The sequence below is a fragment of the Artemia franciscana genome, chromosome 4 (assembly GCF_032884065.1).
Source record: "Artemia franciscana chromosome 4, ASM3288406v1, whole genome shotgun sequence".
NCBI lineage: Eukaryota > Metazoa > Arthropoda > Branchiopoda > Anostraca > Artemiidae > Artemia > Artemia franciscana.
In genome coordinates this window covers 38,697,967-38,722,377 of record NC_088866.1, presented here as the reverse complement: position 1 = coordinate 38,722,377, position 24,411 = coordinate 38,697,967, and the positions used below count along the sequence as shown (strand labels likewise).

Genomic DNA, 24,411 nt, shown 5'->3' with positions numbered 1-24,411 from the left:
ACAGTATTTAAGCCGAGAAATAAGGCAAATAACATAAATTTAGAAGATTTTTATTTTACTTTCGTTATTACGGCTCTAGACGAAAAGCACTAAAAGTCTTAAAATTACTCAGGACGTCAATTTTTTTATCTTAGTTTTTATTTTTTTAGATTTAACGAAGAATTTGAAAACATTAACACAATTAATTTTTCGTCTATAATTATATGAGTAGGCCTACGTCTAAGGGAAAGTTTATGTGCCGGAGAACTCTCGTTTATCACAAAATGGTATGATATTCGTAAGGTATCATGATATTCCTAATTCTTTCATTTCTGACTAAACAGTTCCAATGACCGGGAACAATGCATAACTTATTCCAAATTTCATGGGAAATAAAATAAATGCATAGACTACATCTGCTGGGGTGTTTCTAGCTGAATAAAAATAAATAATCATTTTACTTTTTCTTACCCTTTCAAGTCAAATAGGGCTTGTCAAGTCCGATTCGCTCTCGAATCTCGCTTCAATAAAAAGGAAGTGTAGCAAGTTCATTTTAAAGTGCAAAGAATTGCCAAGAGCCTTTTCTTTTAGATTGAATCCTAGTTCATCATCTGGAAACAAATCGTGGGAAATAAGTTTAAATACAGGTCGGGGCACAATTTTACGCCCTGTCAGCAAACCATCGCAAACTTACCGGGAACGAAGATGTATAAAGATTTCAGACTTGTATGACGCTGGTTTTTTACCAGACTTTTTTGAATTCGACATCGTTGCTCAAGTTGTTTATGTGGAGGATGGAGTATCTGATAACCAAATTGTTGGTAAGCCATATTTTCCTTAGTAATATCAAGACTCTGTGCCAATTTCAGGTGGGAAAGCATTGCCCCCTCCCCCGCCCCTAGATGTTTTACCTTCCATCCCATAGATTTAACAAAAAACTATTTTTGGTAATATCCTTGAACAATATCCTTATTTTCATTAAACAAAATCTAAAAAATTCAAAATTGCTCCCCCTCCTATATTTTGAAACTGCGTTCTACCCCTCCCCTTAGGTTTAAAAAAGTTCATTTTACAAAATGAATTGAATTTTTTAGTTCCCTGAAAAACAGAGGGTGGTGTCATTTAAACCTATAGTGAAAGGGGGGGCACTACCCTCTTTACTACCTTAGGGGATAAAGGGAGTGGTGCCTAAGTCCACGTAATGCCAGATTACTAATACTCAGAGTAAAATAAAGCTTTAATCGGTTTTATATATCCCTGCCCTCGGAACAAATTGTTAGAGCCCCGTCCATTACTTCAGAAAAGTCTAACCTGGGCTCTTGGCTCACCGTATTCAAACTTTTTCTTTTCCTTATAAAAAATCATTATCTGGATGGCCATGAAGTAAGGACCCCAAAGTTGTATTTGGCGCTGGTAATTTAAGGTAGTACATTCTTGCAAATCCTGTTCACCAGACACGTACGTAGGTATCCATTTTGGGGCCTGGAAAGGGGGCCAAATTAAAAAAGAGCCATTAATTATGTAAAGAACCATGTCTTATTTCTACTGAGAAAATTTTTAGAAATGAATTTGAACATAGAAACAGAATATATATTAATACAGGAAAAATTAATGCAAAACCCTTAGGGACTGTGTCAACCCCGTAACTAGAAATTCCTTTAAGGGCGGGGATTTGTTTTTATTTATTTTTTGCGGTGGGTGCGGGGTAATATAACATACAAAATAGGCAAATTAAGCGAGAAAATTGGATATTTGTGAACATACATCTATTGGAATAAGCAGTAATAATAATGAAGATCAGGATATTTCGGAGTTGAAGGTTGTGTCATGTCTCCCTCCGCTATTTACATTGCTGCCTGCAATCATGGATGACAACTTCTTAGAAATTGTAGCATTTGTAATGACAAAAAAAGGAAGAAGTAATAGCCTGGAGAAACTAAGACTTCGTGCTATTCAAGCTAATCATATTGGAATTACCAAATTTGCTTGTGAAATATGGTCTTTGTATCTTTCTTGGATTTCTTCCTGTATTCAAGAACAGGACAACAATCGACCATGTTTAATTGATCGGGTCTTCTGCCGAATTAATAATGTATCCTGAATAATTGTTTTTTTTTTCATGACAGTTTTAGTTGTGTCAACATTCACCCGAAACTAATCGGTTATCTCTGCCCAAAATGTGATTCTGGGTTAAGTTGTATATCAACTCTACACAGACATAATCTCTTCGTCCTCCCTATGTAACTGGTTAGTGTTCGTAACTCCCAGGCAGTCATAAATCTTCAGCTATTAAAATAAGGTTGTTGTCTTATACAGTGAATACATGAAGCCTCGATCCAAGCGAGTATTTCCCATTCTACATATAGCCACTGCGTCTAATTACTAAAATACGTAATTTTTTTGTAGTTTTGGTTAGTCAACCGTATTTTTTCTCGTGGCTGTTGGGCTGATTTAAAACTTTAAGGGTTTTTGGGGAGGATGGGGAGGGAAGTTCTAATTTCGTGTTAAGGAAAGTGGTACATATAAAAAATATACTCAAAGTTTCTTTTCTTTTTATGGTTGTCATTCACATTCTGTCACCCTGGTTTCACAGGAACAGCTCTTGTATAATATAGAACTATCAATTCTGAACGCTAACGGGGTACTAAGACTGCACAGTTGTTACAAATGTATGTATACGTGTTTAAAGGCAGTCTCGTATGTGATAAGATTTAGTTCAGGCCCCAGTATTGCTTTACTCTTTCAAGCCTCGTCGTATGGTGTAACTCAGAAAATCAATCTAGCATTGTATTAGAAATAACTCCCAGTTTTTGATGTCTGCAGCTTCCATCCTGTCTCAACATTCTTTTTGGAAACTCATCTAGAGAACCAATGAATGATTTTGTATACTGTAAAGCCATATAATATAAGTGCTACTAAAAAACTTAACAGCGTTTATATAGATAAAGTGAACTGTATAAACATAAACAACCTGACCTAAGTAAAGGTTTAATTCGATGAAATATAAATAAAATGATGGGTGCTAATCGACAAGACCATATCCAGAGAAGGGAGGGGATTTGAACTCTTCCCCCCCCCTGAAATGTTTGTCTGACTTGTAAAAACGTAACAATTACTATTTTACAATTATTTTATTTGAGTACATGAGACAAGAGAAATAAAAACACACTTTGACAACTACAAACAAATCTACTTGAAGCGACTTCACTTTGTTTTAAAACTAATGAAAACTTAAATTCTAACTTTGTTTTTTTCCAGTACTTAGAGATACAAGCGAACACTATCTTTACCTGAAATGCTGGAAAGGAGTGAAACATTATGGCTGGAATAAAATAGTTCAAAATGGAGCTGTATTGGCGATATCCAATATTCAGTGGAAACTCAAAGGCAGTGTTTTGAAGTCCTTTCGATGTGGATATTGTACGGAATTAACTATGTTTTCTGAGTCTTCGTGTGCTAAACATCTATCTCAACCACTTTTAGAACTACAAAGACGAATTAAGGTATGAAAGTTGAAACATTTACTTTTTTTACGACTTTTTTCATGACCAGCGGCCGAACAAACACGAAGGTAACTGGTCTTTATTCGTTGGTTAATTCTTTTATACCGCTTTGATGTAAAACTATTCCCTCCATCTAAAAAACTAAAATTATCCTTCTATTCTTATATTTGAAATATTTAAATTATTCTGTTCTATATATTTGAAAATTACCAGAGTTCTTCATGCCTAGAGCCCGAACACACTCAAAGGTTATGGTGACAGCAATAGCTGTAATCTAGTACAGAGAAGCCCATAGCTGCCAAAATCTGACAGACACATTAAAAAACACTATTTTATAAGAAAAGCTTCTCTTTACTGCTGATTCGAAATGAAGGCTTAAAAGTTAATTTCGGAAAAAATTTCTGTGAACTTGTAAAATGAACCGGAAAAACTGATAAGTCTCCCTTTTTCTCTTCAGCACTGATAGAGCACTAGAATATCGCAGAGATCCGTTTAATGTTAATTGGAATCTAACATTTGCTGTAACACGTTTTTTAAATTTCCTAATGACAAAACCATCATAATATGCCTTATGATGCTGAAATTCAATTTTAGCATCATTTGCGGAGTATAAAGCCTTGAAACAATAAGAACGTCTACTACTGAAATCTCCATGATCGAAAATCCTCTAGCTGGTGTTTAATATCCCCCTCTTAATTACTTCCCCCCTACCCAGTCACCTTTGTAAGTGGAAAGCAAAGTTTAAAAAACACCAAGTGAAAACAAATTCATCCGAATACAAAGCTGATTTGTCAATGATAGAAGCTATTTATTTCCAAAAAACTAAAATTAATTAAGAAACAAATTCGCTGGAGTTACGAAAAAGTGCTTGGGAGAAAGATGGGTTTATTAATATAAATGAACAAAACAAAACAACCAAAGGGCTTGATACCCGAATGTGTCTTCTTCTTTTTTTCTCTCTTTCCCGAGCACTAGCCAGTCACTGGACCGTCGTAGGGGCACTGAAATGGAAAATCCTCTAAGGTTCTCGGAATTAGTATTTTATTTTCCTCCCCCATAAAGGTGTGCATTAGTTGGTGACTGGTTTGGTGTCACATAGCATACTTCATCCGAAATTTCCAAATAAAAAGGCAATTTGTTCACTATTCAAACCTACTTACAAGTATGATAGTCGCTACCGTCACAACATTCTTTTAAATTTTTTTTTTCAGTAGAAATTTTTTTAGCCTGTGAAGTATTGGTTTCTTCCCAATACCTTTCAATTTTTCTTCAAATTCTTCCTGAATTTTGTGTATTCCTAGACAAGGGAATACCTCGTATTAAATTTAACTCGGAATGAAACAAAAACTATTTCTAGTTTTAGGGCTGAAGCCCATATTGAACGACGCTCCATACCCCCCCCCTCCCCCCCCCCATGTACACATTAAGAAAAAATGTTATATTTGACCAAGCACGGGGAAAGAAATCAACATCATGGAAACTGTATAAAGGCTCACTTAAATGTACTAATTATTGACTGCTTCATGTACGAAAAGATGCATGGAAGCAGCATCCCGAAAGAGAAGCGTTTTCGTTTCATGCCAGTGACAGAAGTTAGTTGCAGTCGCGGCTCTTTTGGTTATTTGTCTGCGGTCCGAACTAGTTTAGCCTGCTCGAATGGTTAATGTAGGTTAGAAACTCAAAACCAAGTGAGACGCATATTTTAAGCTTATAATCATAACTATTTCAAACTTATTCTTAGGCCTTGGGTTGATTTCAGTGAAACAAGGCTTAATTTAAATATGGATGAGTTACATAAGGGTCTAAGTCACAAGAGAATTGATTTAAATAGGGGTCCAGTGGAACGAGCGTTTTGATAAAAGGGGGTTGAGTTATACGGGGGCTCAGTCAAACGAGGGTTCAGTTAAATGGGGCTTAGTTCCATGGGGACTTAGGGGCAAAAGGCCCAGTTAAGCGAGGGTTAAGTTGCACGATGTTTCAGTCAAATAGGGCTTAACTGTACAGGAATCTAGTTGCACGAGGGTTCAGTTAAATAGGACTAAGTTGCAGGGAAGGTCAGTAACATTGATTTAGTTACGCCCACACCCCTTATATACAATACATAACGTCATTGTAAAAATATAATTTTTTTGTGCTATTTAAATGCATTTGAATTCGAGGCCTTTCACAAGAAAAATGTTTTTTTGTTGTTTTTTTTTTAATAAAGGCTTAAAGTAAAGTCAGCCGAAGGGTGCATGTCCTGTCCATGACTCACCGAAACATTGTCATGCCACACTTGTGAGACATGTGCCCCACGTTGGGAACCACGGATCTAGACGGACCCGATCATTATATTACCATTATCAATAAGTATTATGTTTAAAACATACCATAGTACAACAGAAAACTACTTTTCCCTTAGAAGACGTATTATTTACATGCTCAAACGCTTTTTTGAAATTCTATCAGTATTTATGCACTTTTGAAAATTATTTCAAATTGTCTAAATGTATTTCTTTTGAAGCATTTATAAATCTTTTTTTTCTGGGATTTGTTTACAACACTGCTGTTGTGCAAAATTGTTCCTAAGCATCTGGAAACCTGTTTTAACTTGAAAAATTGGCTGAAAAGATAAAGATTCTTTCCTAACCCAATAAAATGACAGAAAAACAACTTTCAAACCAAAGTTCTGCAGGAGGATAAGCCGTTAACCAATGTGCTAAGCTCTTCTATGTAATAAAAATGTACAATGTCAGGCCCGGAACAAATAAAATTGTCTTCCTATTAAGTTTTGAAAAAGTTGTCTTCCGATTATAGCACAGCTACTCTTTTCAACTAACAGATACATGGACGTAAGGTTTTGTGGTTTAATATCATTTCTTCGATGTTCTTTTTTTGTTTAACTTAGGGAGAAACTGATAGACAAGTTGAATATTTTTGTTAGAAAACAATTGTTATCATAGGCAGTGTAGTAGCGCTGCCTAAGCAAAGAGCACAGTCGCCTCCATATATTTCTTTTTTGACCACTTAGTATAGAAGGTGTGATCTTAGAATTTTCGGAAGGGCTTCATTCGATTGGAAATCAAAAGTTTTAGTACCCACTCCCATGGCTTTTTTATGTGCTCTTAAAGTCCTGGAGCAAGGGCTGTAGATTATACCGGTTTTCCATTCCTTATATAAAGGTTGTATAATTTGGAAAGGATTTTATGTTTGATGCCGAGTGTCCCGAAAAGCAGTGTGTTATGGTGAAAGTTTTAGGGAACGTTGAAAAGGGAAGTGACAATAGCTTGAGTTACTGCAACACATCTCCCTATTAGTGGTAAAGAGGATATTGGTGAAGGGTCAGAAAAGAGGAGGTGTTAGTATAATGCTGATTAGCGTCGCATGCAAGGCTGTCCTGTCGTTCGTATTGGTAACTTCCAGGCTCCTCAGAGCAAGGCTCGATGGGAAGCAAGGAATAACAGCCATCCTCACATGTTATGCCCCCACATATCAAGGTGAGACAAAGAAAGGTATGAGCTGTATACCACATTAAATTCTGAGCTCTTGTTGGTACCTCCCCATGACTACCTTGTTCTCCTAGGAGATATGAGTGCTAGCATTTAAAGTGATTCTGGTCTGTGAGATTTCACCGTTGGACCCGTAACAGTGGATAGCCTAAATGACAGTTGAGAGAGATTGCTGGACTGTTGTCTGGCCCACAATCTTACTATTACTAGCACTTGGTTCCAGAGATCTGAAATTGCTAAGTATACCTGGTATAAAAATGAGGGGTCAACAAAGAAGTAGTTCGACTATATCATCATGTGTCAGTGATGGCTGTTTGTCTGTGCAGGATTGTCGCACCTATCGATTTGTAAACCTACTGCATCCAGCAAGACCATGCTCAGGCCGAGTGGCATTAGTTGGAAACATCTGACAGATTCGAGATCTTTGATTAGTCTGATGAAGTGAATGTGCATGGAAGTTCTCCAAAGAGAATAGTTTCGCAGCGGAAACTAGTGTTGCTAAAATGAAGCAACGTAAGGAAAAAGACTGGATCAGCAACGTATCCCTCGCCATCAATGATCGGAGATGATAAGCTTGCCTTCGCGGGGCATGACAATTAAACAAAGTGCATAAGTTCATGTTTCACGAAGACCGCAAAATCTTTCTTTACCGCAAGGCGTGCGAGCTTCAAGAGGTCACGAAAAAAAGGACATAGCAGCCACAATCAAGATCTTTCGTGAGTTCTGAGGTCAACACAATCAGATTATAACGAATCTGCGAAACGCAAGCTGCGAGGAAATTTATGACCAATCATAGTGCCTCCACCAATGGGAAGATCACTGCGAGAAACTACTAAACTCAGAGTCATCAGATCGAATCGACGACCATCTTACTGCTGCTGTGACCAATGCTAAAGCTGCCGCCGATGGGAATTCACGGCAGACGAAATTAAAGCTGCAATCCGAAAGTTAATGAACAACAAAGCGCCAGGAATATGTGGACTGACATCAGATATCCTGAAGAATGGTGGTACACTGATGATCCTCTGGCTGCAAATGATGTTTCAATATTTGGTGGTGTTCTAAAATGATCCCATCAGACTGGATAACTGATGGGCCTTGACCGTCAGCCAGATCCGTTGAATTCATGGTTCTGGCGTCCCTCCGTGGCCCCCAATAGGCTAGGCTCATGTTGGGGTGGTCCACTACCGAGCAAATCCATAGAATTCGACAGCTGGTAAAAAAAAACTAATTGAATATATGTTCGAGGACCACTACAGTAACACCGAAAGATTCGTCATTATAAATAGTTAGTCCTCCTCGCGTTTTGAAATTCAGAATGGTGTTCGGCAAGGCTGCACAGCTGCACACGAACTCTTCAACTGCGCCATAGACCATGTTTTAAATAAAACACTGCTGACGCGGCCATTTGGCATCGATTTTGATTGAAGAGCTCTATCAGATCTCGACTTTTCTGGTGATGTGGCACCAGTATGTGTCAGAGCCGGATCTAGGGTTGCTAGAGGGGTCTAGTGCCCTAGATGGCACGCCTAGGGGCGGCAAAACAGGCTAAAGATCAAATTAAAAAGAAAAACTACACAAAAAAGAACTAATTCAACGTTTGAAATGATAAAATTACAACTCTCGAGTGTTTTTTTTCAAGTATAATTACACGATTTTAGTTGCCTGTTGTCTTTCCTTCCAGTTTTGTTTTAACGGTTAATTTTATGCGTTGGGATGACAGAGCGATGTAATTGGTGTGGGTGACGCTTCGACGGTTGTTAAAATTATCCCAATGTGAGGGGGACTATTCCTCCTTATTCCCTTACTTTTCACGTCGATTTTTGTAGTGCTTTAAGAAAGCTTCATATTTCAATCAAAGGTTTGTTCTTAAAGAATTCAGACACAAATTCAAACTTGAGCATAAAAAGTGAGGGATTAATGAGGGAGCAGCCTCCCTCATATACAGAACAATTTCTCTCCGTTGCTCCTTACTTTTACTTTAAAATAAAATTGTTTTTTGATTTAATTTCTGATTGTTTTTCAAATGATGTCGGGAAATCCATCTCCTCCCTCCGTGGAAACCCTCCCATGCAAAAAATTCCTCCATGAAACATTCATGCCGCGTAAAACCACCTCTCCCCCGAGGAACTCTGGACAATTTCATCCTCGCTGAAAATTTTCCCAGGAAAACTTCCAGCAGACGATTCCTCCTGGAAGATTAACCTTAGTTTCATTTGGAAAAATACTTTTATATTAATTTCCGATTGTTTTTCAAATCGTGCCTGAAATGCCCCATGCATCCATGAAATTAACCTGGAAAAATTTGCTGTAAACTTTCCTCCAAACGGAAAATTTCCCCCGTTTAAAATTGCCCCCTCCCCCCGCTGATTATCTTCTCCCTAAAAAATGTCTACACATTTCCCAGTAACAATACTATATATAAACAAGAGGCAAATTTCATTATACCTTTCTTCAGGGACTGATGGGGGGAGTTCATATCATCCCCAGAGGCATAACTGTTGGATTTGTCAACTATACTGAACACCATATCTCTCTCAAAACTTTGATCGGATGTCTCTGGGGGAAAAGCGCCCAGTGGGGCGCATTGGTGGGGGCGAAGCGCCCCCACCAACTAGGTGTTGGGGTGCTATTGGGCGCCTAGGTGTTGGTGTTGGGGTACCCACCAACTAGGTATCGGGGTGCTAGGTGTTGGGCGCGAAGCGCCCTACAGCTAGTATATATATATATATATATATATATACTAGCTGTTGGGGTGGCGCTTCGCGCCACCCCAACACCTAGTTGGTGGGGGCGCTTAAGTAAGTCGTTACGCGCCATATTAGTTACGCGCCATTGTAGTTGTGTCCCTATGTCCCACCTGTGAATATAGATATATATATATATATATATATATATATATATATATATATATATGTTTTTAACTACGTAAAACTTGCGAATATACAACATTCTTTGCTGTCCCATCGTCTGTGCATATAAATAGATTGTCAGGTTTCCCGACTCTTGAACATGCAACGCATAATGGTCCATGGGAAAACAATCCGTATTCAGATCTATACCTAATGATTCTATTGATTGCCCTTGAGCTTTGTTGATGGTGATTGCTAATCGACCATTTCCTTTGTTGCCGTCGTCATTTATATATCCCCCTGTGCCCCCCGGCGTCCCCGTTGTAGTTGTGTCCCTGTGTCCGGGTCGTCATTTATATTCCCTGTGTCCCCGTCGTCATTTGTGTCCCGGTGTCCCAGTCTGTGATTTCTATTTGAGTGTCCTGGGCGTCATTTATATTCGTCAGGATATTGTAGGGCATCGTAGCATCGATGAGTTTAAGCAATTTTTGTCAACTGATTGTTTCGCCTATAAAGAATATTATCTCGAGGTAAGAACTGATCACCGACCACAACGATTGCCACTTTGTTGATAGTTGCGTATCAGGAGGCATCAATTCGATTGCTGTTTTTAAGCAGAAGCACTAAATTATTATTTTTGTGGAAAAGATAATATATACAAATATATATATATATATATAAATATATATATATATATATATATATATATATATATATATATATATATATATATATATATATATATATATATATGTTTTTAACTACGTAAAACTTGCGAATATACAACATTCTTTGCTGTCCCATCGTCTGTGCATATAAATAGATTGTCAGGTTTACCGACTCTTGAACATGCAACGCATAATGGTCCATGGGAAAACAATCCGTATTCAGATCTATACCTCATGATTCTATTGATTGCCCTTGAGCTTTGTTGATGGTGATTGCTAATCGACCATTTCCTTTGTTGCCGTCGTCATTTATATATCCCCCTGTGCCCCCCGGCGTCCCCGTTGTAGTTGTGTCCCTGTGTCCGGGTCGTCATTTATATTCCGTGTCCCCGTCGTCATTTGTGTCCCGGTGTCCCAGTCTGTGATTTCTATTTGAGTGTCCCGGGTGTCATTTATATTCGTCAGGATATCGTAGGGCATCGTAGCATCGATGAGTTTAAGCAATTCTTGTCAACTGATTGTTTCGCCTATAAAGAATATTATCTCGAGGTAAGAACTGATCACCGACCACAACGATTGCCACTTTGTTGATAGTTGCGTATCAGGAGGCATCAATTCGATTGCTGTTTTTAAGCAGGAGCACTAAATTATTATTTTTGTGGAAAAGATGATATATATAAATATATATATATATATTTTCTTTTTAGTTTTTTTGTATTTTTTACCTTTTTTAGTTTTTTTCTTCTTTTGTATTAATGCTAAAGCCAAGGTTCAAACCTGGAGCCTCTCGGACCTAGAATCTGAAACATAACGTTTTACCAACTCAGCTACTTCGGCGTGAATACATTCGTTTTGAGCAGCTTCCTCGGGTGTTGCCATTGTAGGTTCTTCAGTCATTTTACAATTAGAAATTTCTCTTTCAACGGTCTTCTTACAATTAAAAATTTGTCTTTGAACGATATTCTTAAATACCTGTGTCCTGGTCGTCATTTATATTGCCTGTGTCCCGGTCGTCATTTGTGTCCCGGTATCCCAGTCTGTAATTTCTCCTTGAGTGTCCCGGTCGTTATTTATATTCCCTCTGTCCCGGTCGTCATTTGTGTCCCGGTCTGTAATTTCTCTTTGAGTATTTTTTCTTTTTAGTATTTTTTAGTTTTTTACATTTTTTCTTTTTTCAGTTTTATTTTTCTTCTTTATTTTTCAGCTTTACTATGAAATACATATCGCCGAACCTTTGTTTTTTTAACTAAAATCTGGTAGGCATTGATGACCTTATCCAAGTCAAGATCCCAAACCCAATCATCATCGCTATCATTTTCAGTTTTGATATGTTTTGACTCTCGCTGTCCAGGTGGATCTTCATCTAACTGCGCGGTTTTGCGTTCTTTAGCCTCAAGCCTGTTTCCTTGCTGTTCTTTTGATTCCTCGGCACGCTTTCTTTTCTGACTTTCTCTATCAGCAGCAAGTTTTTTGGCAAGAACAGCAAGAAATCAGGCTTGCTGCTGATAGGGAAAGTAAGAAAAGAAAGCGTGCCGAGGAATCAGAGCAACCTGAAAGCTATCGCCTGGCATTCAGGTACAGCCCAGTCGATGATTATAGCTTGAGTAGATGTGTTCAAATCGGGACAATGTCTAAACTTTGTCCCTATTGCAAGGCCTTGAAATTCAATGGTGAAACAATGGGAATGTGTTGCGCCTCAGGAAAAGTTAAACTTCCTCTATTGGCTGCACCACCAGAGCCATTGAAGACTTTCCTTACTGGAACTACGTCAGAATCTAAGCGTTTTTTGTCAAAAATCAGAAAATACAACTCATGTTTCCAAATGACGTCGTTTGGAGCCCAAATCGAAAATCCAGATCAATTTATGTCTACTTTCAAAGTAAAAGGGCAAATTTATAAACAGGGTAAGTCAGTCGACGGCCAACCTACCATCTTCAAAGATACCACGATAGGAAGACTCTACACCGTTCACCCCAATCAACATGAATGCTTCTTTCTACGCCTGCTTTTGGTGAATGTACCCGGTCCGACATCCTTTGAGTATTTGAGAACTGTAAACGGTACTATACATGACACTTACCGTAGTGCATGCCAAGCTCTGAATTTATTGGAGAATGACCAACACTGGGATAACTGCATCAATGACGCGTGCGAAACGTCAACCCCAAGTCAAATTCGTGCATTGTTTGGCATCATTTTAACAACTTGCTCTCCATCAGCTCCTAGAGAGTTATGGGAAAAATATAAGTCAAAAATGTCCGAAGGTATACTCCATCGAAAACAGTTAGAGACGTCAGATATGACTTTTGATTTTACATCAGAAATTTATAACTACACTTTAGTTATTATAGAAGATTTGTGCGTACGTATGGCAAACAAACCTCTTCAGGATTTGGGAATGCCTTCACCTAACCGTATCGCTGCTGTTTCGACATGTGTAGAATTGGATCGTGAACAAAGTTACAGTACGAGTGATCTATTGTCGTATGTACAAAATAACATTTCCAAGTTAACGTCGGAACAAAAAGACATTTATGATACGATAATGCATTGTGTCGATAACAACGTTGGAGAAATTTTCTTTTTGGATGCGCCAGGAGGTACTGGTAAAACGTTTGTGATAAAACTGATTCTGGCATCAATTCGATCAAAAAATGATATAGCGTTGGCAATTGCGTCGTCCGGAATAGCCGCAACACGAGGCTCTGGATCAATGCTTGAAAGATTTGAGAGGGAAGTCGAAACCCTTTGGCAGCACATTAATATTGCTTGCGGGAGATTTCAGGCAAACATTACCTATAATACCTAGATCAACTCCTGCAGACGAAATGAATGCTTGCCTGAAAAATTCTAATTTATGGGCACACGTAAAAATATTAAAATTAACTACAAATATGCGTGTCCGATTGCAAAACGATGACTCTGGTCAAACATTTTCAGATCAATTGCTGGCAATTGGAAACGGAAAGCTCCCAGTAGACTCAATTTCAGGACGTATACAACTACCTGCTGATTTCTGTAATTTAGTGACGTCCAAAAATGAATTGATTGAAAAAGTATTTCCGAATATTCTAAGAAATTATAAAAATAATAAATGGCTAAGTGAAAGAGCGATTCTCGCACCCAAAAATATAGACGTCCACGAAATCAACAATATTGTTTTGACCAAGATTCGAGACCAGGCAGTCCTTTACAAGTCAGTCGACACAGTTTTGGAACCAAATGAAGCGGTTAATTATCCATCTGAATTTTTAAATTCCATAGATCTTTCAGGGTTTCCACCACACGTGCTACAACTAAAAATAGGCGTACCAATAATACTTTTAAGAAATATCAACCCACCAAAGCTTTGCAATGGCACGCGACTTGCCGTAAAAAAACAATGGAAAACCTAATAGAGGCCACAATCTTGACAGGGCCTTTTGAGGGTGAGGCTGTTCTTATTCCTCGCATTCCCATGATTCCAACGGATCTGCCTTTTCAATTTAAAAGATTGCAATTCCCAATTCGATTAGCATTTGCAATCACCATTAACAAAGCTCAAGGTCAATCATTAGAAAAATGTGGTATAGATCTTAATACTGATTGTTTTTCCCATGGATAATTGTACGTTGCACGTTCGAGGGTCGGTAAACCTGACAATCTATTTATATGCAGCGACAATTGGACAGCGAAGAATGTTGTATATTCGCAAGTTTTACGCAGTTAATTTGTATTGTATCTATCTATCTATCTATCTATATAAAAACGAGTTGTGTGTATGCATGTTTGTTTGTTTGTAAAAAGAGCGTTTGCATATGACGTCATTATTAGTACATACGGCTTTGTATATGCACAGACAATGGGAAAGCCAAGAATGTTGTATATTCGCAATTTTTACGTAGTTTGAAACACATATATAAATCTATCTATATTCACAGGTAGGACACAGGGACACAACTACAATGGCGCGTAACGACTTACGCGCGCGGGGGGGCTTAGGGGGGCGCGAAGCGCCCCACCAACTAGGTGTTGGGGTGCCGCGAAGCGCCACCCCAACAGCTAGTATATATATATATATGTATATATATATATACAATTTCAAATAATTACTCAGGCTATCTAATTCTATAGAATTAGATACCCTGAGTCAATTGGGCTATCTAATTCGATATAGCCCATTCTTATTTAATGCGCTTCTCTTCATCATCTTGATTATTCATCTTCAAAAAATGCCTTTTTAATCGGCGCTTAAACTGTGGAATATCCATGTTGGATATCCAGGTATATCCATGTTGTCAAAATCGCATATTCGCAATATCTCAGGTCTGGCTATGCATATTAAATTGAGACTTTCAGAGAATGCTAAGGGTGATTTCAAACTAAACCAACATTATGTGCCTACATGTGCTCAAAACGGCGCACCCACTATATTTCATTAATGGCTGATATTTGAAGCTCTCTTGGCATATCTGCAATATCTCCAAAACGAAAACACGTCATTGAAATGAAATATGAAAAGTTCCACTGCCCTTTCTAAGAGTTACAAAAGTGATCAGAAATCTCCCATCTTCTGGTTTTTTTGTCTTTTTTTCCTACCCGGTCCCTACAGCCCTAAAGACATCCAGTGAAAATTTTAAGATTGCCAATTTGTTCAGAATAGTTGAAAGATTGAACAAATAAGTGTACTTCTCAAAGGATGATATAATCTCCACAACCCCTTTTTCAAGTATGGTAAGTTACGCATTATTTACACATTAATGTTATAGTGAGAAAGGGGAAGAAGTTTGATTGTTGGTGTCAGATTGGATTGAAGCCTTAAAAACCGTTCTTTGGGTAAAGAAAATCATGTATATTGTCGGGAGTGGGATAATATTGGCCGTTGGTGTCAAAATTGGCCAAAAAACTCTTTGTTCCTAATTTGTTGTTTATCGAGTAAGCTTTTGCGGATCATTTGCTAGAATAAGATTACCAGAGTTTTTCAAAAGTGTACTATAGAATCAACACGTGTATCGGAGTAAAACAAAAGACGCTATGGTCATCTGATTTTTGAATTATTTTCAACATCTTGGGAACGGCCTAAGAGAGCAAGTTGAAACTTTGAAGGAGTATTTGAGGGTCAAGGGAATTCATAATTTTTCTTAAGGGCGAGGAGGTAAATAGAAAGACACCAGGCCTATGTGTATTCTAGTCTTTGGATTAACATATTCAACTCTAGTCTGGAGGAGGGAAAAAGGGCTAAAATATCTTTGCTTCAGTGACGTTTATGCACCATAAGCTCCTATGAGACTCTTAAGCATGATAAAGTAACTAGATCAATCGGAAGAGACTATGTACCGCCAGGTTGTCAGTAGCTAGTTTCTCAGTAACGACTTAAAGCACTGAAATGAAATTGTCAGGGAATGTTGGTAGGAAAGGGCAAGTGGATGTCAAATTTTGGCTTGGGTGAAATTTAGAACGAAATCGAAATATGCTCCTTGCACCCAGGCTATCAGCATGCCATACCTGCGATATCTCAGGGAGAGAAATTAAAGGCTTAAAGGAAGTAAGGGAAACTAAGAGGAAATATCGGACGGGGAGGCCATCAGACCGATTCAAAATTTCGACCTAGGGACCAAGGGAAATTCTTGAATTCAAGGATAAATTCTTGAAAGTAAATGTGGTTCTATTGATTCTTAATGTGAAATATTCAATTTTTTTATGCTAATCCACTTTTAAATCGTCAGGGCATAGATACACATGAGTTAGAATTTTAAAACCAAGGTAACCTATACCAGGAAACAAATGTCGTTGCATTGATTTTTTACGTCCTTTATGTATTTTCGATTTTTGTAATTTTATTATTATTATGCATTTTTGAAGACACCAAAGAACTCTAATAAAATAGCTCAAAATGCATTTATTTAAGGGAACTTGTACTTTAAACAAGATGTAATCCAATAAGATTATATATCCCGGATAGCTTGAATAAAATATACCAGCTCACGTCGAGATTTAGCGTGTAGGATAGACAATAGCTCTTTGAAAGCTGAAACCATGAAAAAACATAACAGATATATTTTGGAATTGTATCTCTTCTTGTGTTTAACAATTTGAGGGAAAGCCATGACAAATTTAAACTGAGTTAGTTAGGTTTAAACTTAGATTTATATCATTTTTTGTGTTCTAAACATTAATACTGTTCAATAAATTTGGAAGAGCCAGTCGACGCTGGTGGAAAAAAGTATAAAAAAAAATGGTGGAAAGAGGGCTAATGATTTAATACGCTTCCACACTGAATGTCGTACAAAATAATTAGTATTATCCTAATTTCAGGGACTTCCCCTGGATGATGTATCAGTTTACAAAGGAAAAGTGGTGGAACTCCAAATGATAGATAGAAAGATGAGACTTGGTTCTTCCTATAGAACCCCTGGTGGGTGTACCTTTGTTAAGGATTATAGGACGCCTGGATCGGCTGCGACAATATCTCGATAAGGTAAAGCCCAACTTTTGTATGGTATTTTATTTTATGAATTCAGGATCTGATTATAATTGAGTACAGTACCCTTTTTTCCTTTTTATGGGACTTGGTATTTAGCAAGTGACATATAGTGATCGCGAATTTTGTCGGTCTGTCTGTCTGTTTGTCGGTCTGTCGGTCCCGGTTTTGCTAGTTTAGGCACTTCCAGATAGGCTAGGACGATGAAATTTGGCAGGCGTATCAGGGACCATACCAGAATAAATTTGAAATAATCTTTCCTCGATTAGACCTTCTGGAGGCGGGGGGCGTGGGGGGACGGTTAATTTTGAAAAATTAGAAAAAATGAGGTATTTTTAACTTTCGAACGGGTGATTGGATCTTAGTGAAATTTGATATTTAGAAGGATATTGTTTCTCAGAGTTCTTATTTTAAATCCCGATTGAATCCGGTGATATTGAGGGGAGTTGGAGGGGTAAACCTATCATCTTGAAAACGCTTAGAGTGGAGGGATCGGGATGAAACTTGGTGGAAAAAATAATCACAAGTCCTAGATACGTGATTGATATAACTGGAACCGATCTGCTCTCTTTGGGGGAGTTGGGGGAGGGTTAGTTCTGAAAAATTCGAAAAAATGAGGTATTTTTAACTTACGAAGGAGTGATCGGATCTTAATAAAATTCCATATGTAGAAGGACCTTGTAACTCAGATCTCTTGTTATAAATCACGACCGGATCCAGTGTCATTGAGGTGAGTTGGGGTAGGGGACCGGAAATCTTGGAAAACGCTTAGAGTGGAGAGATCAGGATGAAAATTGATGGGAAAAACAAGCACAAGTCCTAGATACGTGATTGACATAACCGGACTGAATCTGCTCTCTTGGGGGAGTTTGAGGGGGTGTTAGTTCGGAAAAATTAGAAAAATGGAGGTATTTCTAACTTAAGAACGGGTGACCAGACCTTAATGAAATTTGATATTTAGAAGGAACTCATGTCTCAAAGCTCGTATTTTAAATCCCGACCATATCTGATGACATTGGGGGGAGTTGAAGGGGGAAACCAGAAATCTTGGGAAACGCTTAGAGTAGAGAGATCGGGATGAAACCTGGTGGGTAGAATAAGCAAATGTCGTAGATACGTGATTGACGTAACCAGACTAGATCCACTCTCTTTGGGGGAGCTAGGGGGTCCAGTGCTTTGGTGAGTTCGGTGCTTCTGGCCATGCTAGGACGATTAAAATTGGTAGGCGTGTCAGGGACCTGCACAAATTGACTTGATAAGGTCGTTTTCCCCGATTCGACTATCTGAGGGGCTGAAGGGAGAGAAAAATTTGAAAAAAGAGGTGTTTTTAACTTACGAGTGGGTGATCGGATCTTAATGAATGTTGATATTTAGAAGGACCTCGTTTCTCAGAGCTCTTATTTTAAATCCCGACCGGCATTAAGCCTCTGAATATTCCTCTAAATTAACCTAATGATTCTTAGAATTTTGCTAGAGCTCATGCCATATGAGCTCTTGGTTCTTGACTTTTCCGATTTCGTCACAAGTGCCATATGAGCTCTTATTTCTTTTGTTTACTGTTTACGTGTATGTTATTAGGTTTTTTTGGGTTCTTAGATTTTGTTTTAGTATTATTCCTGAGAAGTGTTTCCTTTAGCTAAAAAAGATACCGATCGGTATAATAAGAATTTCTCCTTCCCCCCTTTTTTATACTAAATTCTTACGAGAGATTGCTAGGGTTGTTATACGTCCGATTTTATTGTTTGTCCGTTTTTGTCTTTTGTTTGGTGGTGTTTTACGCGAGAAATCCCTCTTGGGGCAGTGTGATGGGATGTTAATGTTGGCTCTACAGGGATGGTGAATATACGTTGGATGTTATGATGCACACGACTCCAAGTCGCATTGATTTTGTTCGCTCCATTGTTGAGCGTGCGAGACGAATGATTCAGATTAAATCAGAAGAATAATTATGTAGCTAATCCGCATTTAATAATTTTGCAAAATCATTCTGTTTTTTTTTTTGTGTGTGTGTGAAAGGCTTTTCAAACAGAGAATAAAAAAGGAGCATTTTTCTATCTTTTCAATACTCAAAATCCAAATGAAAATAGATCTTTTCCATTAATGTTTTTGTCAGCTGGCTCTCAAATTTTTCGCGTTAATATAAACATTTACCGTCGCTATCGAAGTAAATTCTGTTCGTCAAGATTTTATTTGGAAAATCGCTTCGTACACATGTTTTTAATTGTTCATTCAGATGCTTTAAAAGCAAAGTATTTAAAAAAATCGAGTTTCTAATAAACATAAAGTAAGATTCAGCTTGTCATTAAAAATAAGTAATTAGCAGTATTAGACCATCATATTTTTGTTACGCTACATTTGTTGCGTCAGTTGTGTCGTTCGTTCCTTTCACTTTTTGGGCATTGTTTTTTTTTTCAATAACCGTGCAGCAGCAATTTCTTGCTTCGAACTTAGTTGTTTCTAGTGCTACAAACATGTCTCAGCCTTGAGCACTCTTCGGCTTTCACACCAATGGAAATTATTCCTTTGTTGGAGTCACAAATTCTGTTTTGACCTCATCCCAAGAAACCCTTGGAGATTCGGCTTATTCGTTTCAAGTGATCTGTCGACAGAACAGAGATGGGCATTTTGTTCAAATCTATGTCGTCAGTGCAGTACTTGACTCATTTTCTTCCGACATAAATTACCTCTGTTGGTGAAATAAAGAATGTCAGTGCTCTTTTTCTGTAGTCGTTCTTGTCTTTCGAGCGAAGCTTATTGTGTCATTCCAGTCTTATATGAAGTTCCCAGAATTTATCTTTTCTCTTGCTAGCTATTATGTAAAATTATGATAGGGATCTCCAATTTATATCCTGATTCTCCTATTACTTCACTCATTTTAAGCTTGCTATAATATAAATTTGTAGTAGAATAATTAGTTTATTACGCTTAGAAATGCCGCGCCACTGAAAGTGCACTTTCACGTACTGAGTAGGCTTCTGATACGCGTCCTGGGTACGATCAAACCATTTCGTTCGTACAGAATAGGGTTTGTTGCTTTATAGGACTGTAGTGAAAACAGGGTTAAGACTGTTGGATTGTATTATAAGGATGATAGATTGCCATAAATTCTGTTTTTTTTCCATCCATCTGGGGTCAAGCGAACAGCAGGAAATCATCAAGAGCTCTCGTCAATCTCATTTCAAATACCTTAGGATACGACCTTATTTTAACATTTTACTGTCTCGAACGTTCCAAGTTGACTGAAAAAGCCTTTCATTTTACTGTTTCACTTTTCATGCCTTCATTGCATTATTTGTGCAATATTTTAACACTAGCCTAGTACGGAAACTGTTCCACCTCACCAGTTATTCCATCTCCTACCTTCATATCACCTTGCGTGATAGCTCCTATTAAAAAATTCTCTGTCATTTTAAACTCTGCTGAAATCTAAAATCATGAAAAGTCAAAGTGTTTTAAAAATGAAAATTACTTAATTGGTCCTTGAACTTGGTATTTGTCAAGCGCCAATGAAGTTACTTCGAAATTTCACGTCTAATAGCAGTGAAAGTGGGTTAATTTTCAGCAACATATGGTGGAATTCTGTCAGAAGGTTCTTTATTCATCTATTAAATTGGACCAGGGAGCTTTAAACTCGGCTTCTTTTCTTTTGATTACATCTTCATTTGAAAGTTTGATTAGAAACTCGTTTGACTGGGTTAATTGTTCCTTGTTTTTCTGTGTGTAGAGATTATTTATATCCAACGATGCGGAGTTAATTACCCACTCTGCTTTACAAATGGCCGGCTCCAGTTTATTTAATGGTTTTTCTCCTTGCCTTTTTTTCGTAGCCATAATTTTTTTTTATGCTTTTTCAGACGTGTGTATTTTGCAAAGTACAACAAACATTGCACATACACACAGGGCCGCCGACTAAGCCCAGGGCAAAACGCTCTTTTTTCCCACCCTTTAAGGCATCTTCTAATCGATTTAAAATGGTTTGAAAAAATGTTTTACTAACTTTTATTGCTGGTAGTTTCTGAAAAAAAAATGCAGTTTATCCACATATCTGAACCAAACACAACATTAACATAATTATTAATTCATTACATCCAGGAAATGTATATTTTTTAGACTTTCTTTGAGAGAGGATTTATCAACAAACACATAGAGGCTTCAAGGGAAACTGCGTCTCGGCCCCTCTCCTCAGTACCTCCTGGATTTACTCCAGGGCTATGGATAAAAGTTTGATATTTTGTAGTTGTTTTTTGTTTTTTTTTATGGCACTTGGTATTCACCAAATGACATATAGCGATCACAAATTCTGTTGGTCTGTCTGTCCCGGTTTTGCTAGTTTAGGCACTTCCAGATGAGCTAGAACGATGAAATTTGGCTGGCTTATCAGGAACCAGACCGTATTAAATTAAAAATAGTCGTTTCTCTGATTCGACCATCTGGGAGGGGGGAGTAGGGGGACGGTTAATTCAGAAAAATTAGAAAAATGAACTATTTTTAACTTACGAACAGGTGATCGGATCTTAATGAAATTTGATATATAGATTGATATTGTGTCTCAGAGCTCTTATGTTAAATCCCGACTGGATTTGGTGACATTAGGGGGAGTTGAGGAGGGGGGAACCTAAAATATTGGAAAACGCTTAGAGCGGAGGGATCGGGATAAAACTTGGTGGGGAAAATAAGCACAAGTCCTAGATACGTGACTGACATAACCGGGATGGACCTGCTCGCTTTGGGGGAGGGGGAGGGTTAATTCTTGAAAATTAGAAAAAAGACGTATTTTTAGCTTACGAAGGAGCGATCGGATCTTAACGACACTTCGTATTTAGAAGGACCTCGTATCTCGGATCTCTTATTTTAAATCCCTACCGGGTCCGGTGTCATTGGGGGGGGGGAGTTAGGGGGACCGGAAATTTCGGAAAACGCTTAAAGCGGAAAGATCATGAAGAAACTTGGTAGGAAGAATAAGCACAAGTCCAAGATACGTGACTGACATAACCGGACCGGATCCGCTCTCTTTGGGGTAGTTGGGGTGGGGGAATTCGGATAAATTAGAAGAAATAAGGTATTTTCAACTTACGAACGGGTGATCAGATCTTAATGAAATTTGATATTTAGAAGGATCTCGTGCTTTAGAGTTCTCATTTTAAATCCCGACCAGATCTGGTGACAGTGGATGGAGTTGAAGGGGAAAACAGGAAATCTTGGAAAACACGAAAATTGAGGCATCTTTATCTTACGAATGGGTGATCAGATCTTTATGAAACTTGATATATAGAAAGATCTTATGTCTTAGATGCTCCATTTTCAATTCGAATCGGATCTGGGGACATAGGGGGTTAGAAGGGGGGAAACAGAAATCTTGGAAAACGCTTAGAGTGGAGAGATTGGGATGAAACTTGGTGGGAAGAATAAGCACAAGTTTTAGATACGTAATTGACATAATCAGACTGAATTCGCTCTCTTTGGGGGATTCGGGGGGGGGGGTGTTAATTCGGAAATATTAGAAAAATTGAGGTATTTTTAACTTTAGAACGGGTGACCGGATCTTAATGAAATTTGATATTCAGAAGTAATTCATGTCTAAGAGGTGTTATTTCAAATCCCGACCAGATCTGGTGACATTGGGGGGAGTCCGAAGGGGAAACCTGAAATCATGGAAAACGCTTAGAGTGGAGACATCGGGATGAAACTTGGTGGGTAGAATAAGCAAATGTCGTAGATACGTGATTGACGCAACCGGACTGAATCCGCTCTCTTTGGGGGGGGGTCCAGTGCTTTGGTGAGTTTGGTGCTTCTGGACGTGCTAGGACGATGTCAATTGGTAGGCGTGTCAGGGACCTGGCAAATTGACTTGATAAAGTTGTTTTCTCTGATTCGACCATCTGGGGGGCTGTTGGGAGAGGAAAAATTAGAAAAAATGATGTAGTTTAACTTACGAGTGGGTTATCGGATCTTAATTAATTTTTATACTTAGGAGGACCTAGTGTCTCAGAGCTCTTATTTTAAATCCCGACCGCCATTAAGCCTCTGATTTTATTTTTAAATCAATCTGTTGATTCTTAGGATTTTTCTAGAGCTCATGCCATATGAGCTCTTGGCTCTTCCGACCTCATCACAAGTGCCATATGAGCTCTTAGCTCTTGTTTTAAATTGATATTATGAACCAACCGCTGGAGAGAAATAAGTTCAATAAACCATGTAAACCAAGAAAATCAAGTAAAAAAAAAATAAAGAGAATATAAACAAACAAAATTTAGACATCAAGGAGAGGGGGCCGGCGTGGATGTTTCTTACGCCGCGTGGTAGATGTTTTCTTAATGTAATAAAGCACAAATTTAGTTTTTAAAGTCCATCTTTCAGAAAAGGGATAAAGTTCATTGTTACTACAAAATTATCAGGATATAGAGGCTCTTTAGTCTCAAATCATTGGCCACAAGAAGGTAAAGCGTTTTTTTTGCGTCGGGCAAACTAAGTCAAAACTACTGCTTTTAAATTTGTTTTTTATCTGTTATGCGTATCAGGTAGGCTCCGCGTGCAGAATTTTATTTTAGAGGGCCGAAATTCAAAAAAAGTGTAGGTAAAACAGGAAGAAAAGCAGAGTAATCACATGGATAACAAAATAAATTACGGAAAATAGTATTTTTTTTTTTTAGATTTAGGGTAGGACCAATTTGTGGGAAGGCTATATTTTAAGTGAAACATTTTTAATTAAATACAAACAATTGGCAATTTAAATGAAAGATATGATATATAATATTAAAAAACCAAAAAAGTAATCAAAACCGCATGACCCAAGGAACATACCTTTTAACCTAGGGTATGTTTTTTAATATACCGAGGGGAACCGTATACCAAACCTAGTCAGGAGTAAGATATAACATTTTTTTTTTTGGAGATACGGGCTTTTGATCGTAGATGGTAAAAAAAACATGCCTATGTTACTTACCATGTTCTGTAAGATACATATACCAAAAACACGATGATTAGTCAAGTCCCCCTTTATTTATTCATGCTCCCAGTTGTTTACTAGGGCTGACCTCAAATGCTGATATTTGTGTTATAAATTAAGATGTTGAAATTTCAAAATACTACAACTGGACGATCATTGTCGTGTATTTTACTAACAAACTACAATACTTAAATTTCGTTGAAAGATATATAAGTTAGTAGAATTTAGCAAAGTTAATAAATACGTATATGCATCATACGAATATGTATGCGTGGGCTATGATGTCAAACATTGATAGCGGCGTTAAAGATGAAGGGTATATTCCAGAATTCAATTCCCGTTAATTGTAGTTTATAATTGGGAAACTTGTAATTAAAAAAAAGTGAGTTCTAATTAATTTTTTGTTATTATTTTGTTTCCAAGACAGTTGATAACAAAAAACTGCATACAAATTGTTATAGTATAAGTGCAGAACGGACTACAATCACATCCATTGTAAAAACATATTAAAAGCT

At 37.7% G+C, this 24,411-nt stretch overlaps 1 protein-coding gene across 6 annotated transcripts in view; it reads left to right on the top strand.

Moving 5' to 3' along the window:
* Positions 1-24,411, top strand: part of LOC136026402 (breast cancer type 2 susceptibility protein-like) — a 77,086-nt gene that overhangs the window by 49,004 nt on the left and 3,671 nt on the right. For all 6 annotated transcript variants that reach the window (XM_065702963.1, XM_065702960.1, XM_065702965.1 and 3 more), the window contains exons 13-15: positions 571-800; positions 3,238-3,482; positions 16,785-16,947. In XM_065702963.1, the coding sequence (XP_065559035.1) occupies positions 571-800; positions 3,238-3,482; positions 16,785-16,946 (637 nt within the window). In that variant the 3' untranslated portion in view covers position 16,947. The remainder of the gene's footprint in view (positions 1-570; positions 801-3,237; positions 3,483-16,784; positions 16,948-24,411) is intronic.